Raw genomic sequence first — 6,000 nt, 5'->3', positions numbered from 1 at the left:
TAACTTTAAGATACTGTTTAGAACCTATTTCAATTCTATAGATTTCAACAATTCAATAGATTGTCTTTAAGTTCCTTTTGACAATTTTTTGAGTTACTATCACTTTAAAATTTTTCAGCTTTGATGCTTCAAATATTAAAATCGAGTTATTCTAGCATTGGTTATACAAGTTGTTATGCCCCCTGGTGGCAATATGGATAGGAAGATGAGAAACATATTTCAATCAAAGGAGAGCCAACTTAATTGAAATAGGTGGCAGGCCCTGAACCTGAAATGGAATTTCATATAAAACTTTTCTGGTCTTACTAAAAATAGGAAACATCCCGTTAAACTAAAATCAGATGTATTAACTTCAGCCTTATGAAGGTGCATATTTCAATTTCCCTTGCTTTGTCATAAAATGGATTAGCTCCTTGAAATATGTCAGTTGAACTTGAAATTAAATATTTGCTCTACATATAGCTAATAAGTAGCTGGACTCATAAAAGATAACTAAAGTCTATATAGACACAGAATTTCCTTCAAGATCAGGCCTCAGCGTATGTCGCATATACACGATGCCACTGCCTTCTTTCAGAGCATTCATTTCCCTATATTAATAAACTTTTAAAGGTTACATAGCCCAAACAGTCACTTCCAAGAAGGTGTTAGAAAAAAGTTCTAAATTTTGTCATTTGTTCTCCAATCAAAACAGCCAAATATAGGTTTTAATGTGGATTGTACTGAGGGCTTCTTAATTAAGGCTTTTATCTGTTTGGGGGCAAAAAAAGATGAGAGTGAAGATACTGAACTACTAGAACATCTGTTGATGTTTGATGTGAAAAAAAATGCATGAAAGATAAGTATTTCTTCTTGGATTAAGATAACTTGGCCTCAATGGCTATATTATTTGGTCATAGGAGAGAAAAATGGCTATTCCTTAAGTAAACAAAGTGGCTAACCAGGTGCCTGGCACTACATTATACTATTAGTACTAAAAAAAGAGACACAGTCACTGGCCTCAAGAAACATGAAGCCTAGCACAGTGGAGGATGTGTAAAAAATTATAGTATAATGATACAAGTTATAGTGAAAATAATAACAGAAGAAAAGGAAAACTTGACATTTAAAGAGGTATTATAGCTGTAGTTTGGGTGGAGACTTGAAAAATGCACATTTTCCTGTTGGACATACAAAAGAAAAATTGTGAGAAGAAATGTGAAAACACACAGAAGTGTGAGGTGCTAAGGAAGCTAAGACAGTTCAGTATTACTTGAGGATAAAGTTCAAATGAGAACTGGCAAGAGAAAAGACATGAGAGTCTAGAGTATGAAGGGTCTTGAAACTCATGCAAACTTCTCCTGTAAGTGACAGGTCCCAAGACTGCCTTGGTTCATGAAGCCCTTAGTTTATCAGAAATTCTTTTACTATGCCCCTTGGCCAAAAAAATCAAAAAACAAGAAACTTAACAGTTCCATTATCAAGCAGTTTCAAGTATCAAGTTGAACCTGAGTTCAAACAACTTAATAGGTATTTGTACCCTAGTAATGTGCATTTAAGAAAGAAAAACACACAAACTAAAAGAATATTTTTATTCTACTCTTAGATAGCCAATTATTAATTGAATGTGCATGCCTATCTGGCACTGTACAAATTCTCAAACCCTGAAATCAGATTGGATATTGCCAGCCTCATTTCTTATTCCATAATGATTTTCATGTGATATGTGATTTGTATCACAGCAAATGCCAAAAACCCAGCTTCATAAAGATATATCATTGAAAGGAATGTAGTGTGATCTAATATTGAAACTGTGAACTGCCTTGAGCTAGTAGTTTGCACTGGTGTCCAACAGACAGCAACTAGACAGCAACTATCACTGTTTTCTTTGCAAATTTAAATATTACATGGTTTCTCTGAGTTCACTATGGCACCTGAGCAGCACAATTTGAAAATCTAACAAACTTTGTAAAAATTACTGACATAATCTAATTTGCATGTTTAGAATAACCTAATATCTTTGTAGAGGTGGGTTAGAGACTGAAAGCCTGGTAAAAAAGATTACTGCAAGTACACCAGCTGAGAAATGATGATGATGTAAACTGCAACATGGGCAAAGATGTGAGAGAAGGAGACTTGGGTACATCAATGGAGCTCTTGCTAACTAAATGGATATAAAGGAGTGAGGGGTAGTGGCATAAGAAGGAAAGTGGGTGAGTTCCTTTTCCATAACATGTTTTTAAGTATTTTGATAATCATACTTGAATCTAATCGCTTGCACTCCTGTGTTTTATTTCATGCATGAAAAACATTACCCTGAGAAGGTCCATTAGGCTTCACCAGAATGCCAAAAGGTCAAAACCATTTACAGTCATTCCTCAGTATCTGCTGGAGATTGGTCCCAGGACCTACCTCAGATTTTGTCAACTTATGCTCTGGTCCTCTGTATCTGTGGTTCTGCATCCACAGATTCAACCAACTGTGGATCATGTAGTTCTATTGAAACAAATTCACGTAAAAGTGGACCCTTGCAGTTCAAAGCAGGGTTGTCAAGGGTAAACTGTACTGGCTATTGGATACCCAAGTCTGAAATTCCGGAAAAATATGACAAGTGTAACTAAATGTATATAATGCAGTAAAAGTTGCATGGATGTTTAATTCATGATTGAAGTGGTGGGTGTTGACAAAAGTTTTCAAGGAGCGGTACAGAGGTTGAGAGGAGAAGGAGGGTCAAGGGCAGAAGTCTAGAGAACATAAACCCTTCAGAGAAGAACAGAGAATGAGGCCCTCATGGAAAAACATTTAAAAGGAACAGACAGAGAATTAAGAGAACCAAGAGAGCAGTGTTACTGAGGCAAAGGGAAAAAGTACTGGACAGGTAGAATGTAAGGACGATAAAGATTAAAACACATCCAGGGAATTTTGATAACTATTAATGTGATCTTAGAAAGTTCAGTGAATTAGTATGGAGAGAAGTAACAATGCCGTGATGGGTAGGGAATGAAGTAGAAGCACATGTATAGATTAGGTTTTCTAGAAATTTGGTTGTGGAAAAAGAAAAGAGCAAGAGCTGAAGGTGGAGATGGGTCCAGGGGAGTTAAAATTTTTTAAATATAAAATGAGACATGGTCATGTTTACACCTGTTACCTAGCCTCATAAACAGACCTTTCTATGGATTAAAATTCTATTTTAAAAAAGCAAGAAAGGGATAGAGCAATAGCTCAATTTTGTGTCCCAGCTCTTCCTCCCTGGACACCTAGCTCTTTCCACTCCTTCTATTCCAGGGCTTTTCCTGTCACTGAAAGCCTACTCTCTACTTACCATAGTATTTTAATATTTCTGACAAAGAGAAAAGTACCTGGAACTCCAAATACCAATACTTAACATATACATATGTCTACCAGACATATACATGTCTACCATGGCACTGTTCTAAGCAGTTTGCACATTTTAACTTATTTTCCTCATAAAAATGCCATGGCATCAGTGAAGAAGTAGACTACCACACTCATACTTTCTCTTTTAAATAATTACATTAGAAAGTGTGGTACAGTAGAAACATTCCAGACCTCAGTCTCATACAGAGCACTGTTCAAATTTTGGCTCAGGACCTTCATAGTTACTTCATCTATAAAGTAGTTACAAAAATGTCTACCTAGAGTTGCTTGAGTGAAGATCAAATGAGATCCCACAATGCTTAGTGCAAAGTCAGGGTTCAATAATACTATACCTCTGTATGTCAACAAACAAAGCAGCAACAGCCATGATAATAACAGAGAAAAATTATATATTTCAAATGCAATTATTTCTGTTTTACTCCAACCACCACTTACAACAAGGAGCAGAGTAGAGACATGAATGGCTGCACAAGCCATTTTAATTTTAAGTTCATAAAAGTCTAGGTTAAATGCACTATCTTACAAAATAATAACCTATGAGAGTATATAAAAAATAACTGAGCCAACATTATTTGGTACTTTTGATACTTCCATTAACTTCAATTTAACTATTCCCTTTCTGAATATAAAATTAAAAATTGGCAAGCTATTTACAAAAAGACGTGTAATTTTGTTAATCAGGTTGACATTTTGAACATCTTTTTCTTCAGTTCAGCTGTTTTCTCATCTATTTTAGTATGACAGTCCTCTGTTGCCTTTTCAATGCCTTCATGGTATTTCTCCAAAGCAGCTTTCAAGCTGAGAAATATTTCCTAAGTAGAAAATGAAATATAATAAGAATTATTCCATGCAATGACCTAAACTAAAAATGAGTTACAAGAATTCCAAGTCTCGTTCATATTTATTAATAATACTTTAAAGTCTAAAGTACCTTATGTACATGTACACACTCGTATGCCTACTCTTATTAAGCTGTGCCGATGCATCAGAAACTCAGCTACTTAGAAAGAACAAAGCAGAGACATTAACAATGGCTTGAATTCCAAGACATTAGGAACATATTTTTAATCATCAAAGAAAAATTTTTACTTTGGAGCTTTTCACGTTTACTTGGCAAATACCTAGATTACTGTACTCTGCACTTGACCCTGATCATTATTTAAATTATATGTAAACAGATTTAATAAGTAATCTACAGGACTGAGAAATATAGGAATACCTTTTAGAATTGTTTTAACAAACTGATCAGGCAGTCCTACTATAAGCAATAGTGAGTTTTCATATAAACCTATATGGATGTGTTAAGAATTAAGAAAAAATTAAAAAACAATTTCTATAGACTGAATAAAATAATAAATGAACCACTTTGCATAATTTTATTCTATCTCATACTCATCAAGTGTAATTTTGATCCATTTATTATTGATTTTTCTTAAACAATTCTCAAACCTTGATACAAGAAAAAGTAGTATTCTGAAAGATTATAAAAGGTGTTTCACCACTGAAATAAAACAGCAGGCCTTTTCCAATGGAAGGAAAAAGCAATAAATGGGTATAATGGGTATAAATGTTCTCAATTTTAAGTGCTGCTCCTATTAAACTTTTCTTAAACCCATAGTTTGGCCACTATTTATCTTAGTTTAAATTCTAGTGTAGAAACTGTCAGATTTTGAGCAAATTATATAGATTATAATTTAATATAGTATGGCTTCAAAATGTTCCAAAAAAGAACAACACTATTTCCAGAGACTGCCACCTATGCAAGTTTGAGAACTACTGCTCTAGATTAAGCGAATATAAATAGATGCTTAAGGCTAAACATTTTCCCAAAATCTAAACATAGATCATTATTAAATCCTAATACAAAAATAGAAGAGGGTATTTAGATTCCCAAGATCTAAATCAGGCATCAAATTACTACAACTATGATGGAATATTAATCATTAGGAAAATAAATCAAAAGGTTTTGATACCTTTATTTCTTAAATCTTGTAGGAAAAATAAGGTGAATTAGTTGCTATCTTATGTAAACACCATTTAAAAAAAATCAGCACATTTCAGTAGCTACAGATCAATTTAATTTCCTGGCTCTATAGAGATACGTATTTATTCATTCCAAAAAGAAAGCTGAATACATTTGGTAGAAAGACATTACTCATTAGAAACTATTAAAATGAAGTGTGGTTAAATAAAGATATACAATCTGCAAATATCTGAACCAACCATTTCAACACACTCAGAGGAACAATTTTCTCCTGAGAACACCTATATTCTCAAAGAGGAACCAAATCCTACAGGTAGAGCCACAATAAATGAATGAAACATTAAAGCCCAATTCCACTGGCACATCCATAGAAGCAAACAAACATTTGAAGTTCTAAGCCAACCCTCACAGGATATTAATAGCAATAGATCACAGCCCTCACAAAAGCTACATATTTCAATTTCCAATTAAATTCTGTATCCAAGTGGAACTTTATCATATTCATTCACATAATAAGTAAGTCTTACTGTGATAGCTTGGCTGAAGTTAAAATATTTTAAAACTCAAACTCTAGTTCTACAGTGCCTAACATGACAACCACTAGGGACACGTGATTATTTAAATTTACATTTAAACAG

The 6,000-nt window shown here is 33.8% G+C and overlaps 1 protein-coding gene across 5 annotated transcripts in view; it reads right to left on the bottom strand.

Moving 5' to 3' along the window:
- Positions 1-3,750: 3,750 nt before the first annotated feature.
- The window catches only part of NUF2 (NUF2 component of NDC80 kinetochore complex), a 31,078-nt gene continuing 28,828 nt past the window's right edge, over positions 3,751-6,000 (bottom strand). For all 5 annotated transcript variants that reach the window (XM_060090854.1, XM_060090857.1, XM_060090855.1 and 2 more), the window contains one exon: positions 3,751-4,190. In XM_060090854.1, the coding sequence (XP_059946837.1) occupies positions 4,056-4,190 (135 nt within the window). In that variant the 3' untranslated portion in view covers positions 3,751-4,055. The remainder of the gene's footprint in view (positions 4,191-6,000) is intronic.

The sequence above is a fragment of the Mesoplodon densirostris genome, chromosome 2 (genome assembly GCF_025265405.1).
Source record: "Mesoplodon densirostris isolate mMesDen1 chromosome 2, mMesDen1 primary haplotype, whole genome shotgun sequence".
Lineage (NCBI taxonomy): Eukaryota > Metazoa > Chordata > Mammalia > Artiodactyla > Ziphiidae > Mesoplodon > Mesoplodon densirostris.
This window is presented reverse-complemented; position numbering and strand designations above follow the sequence as displayed.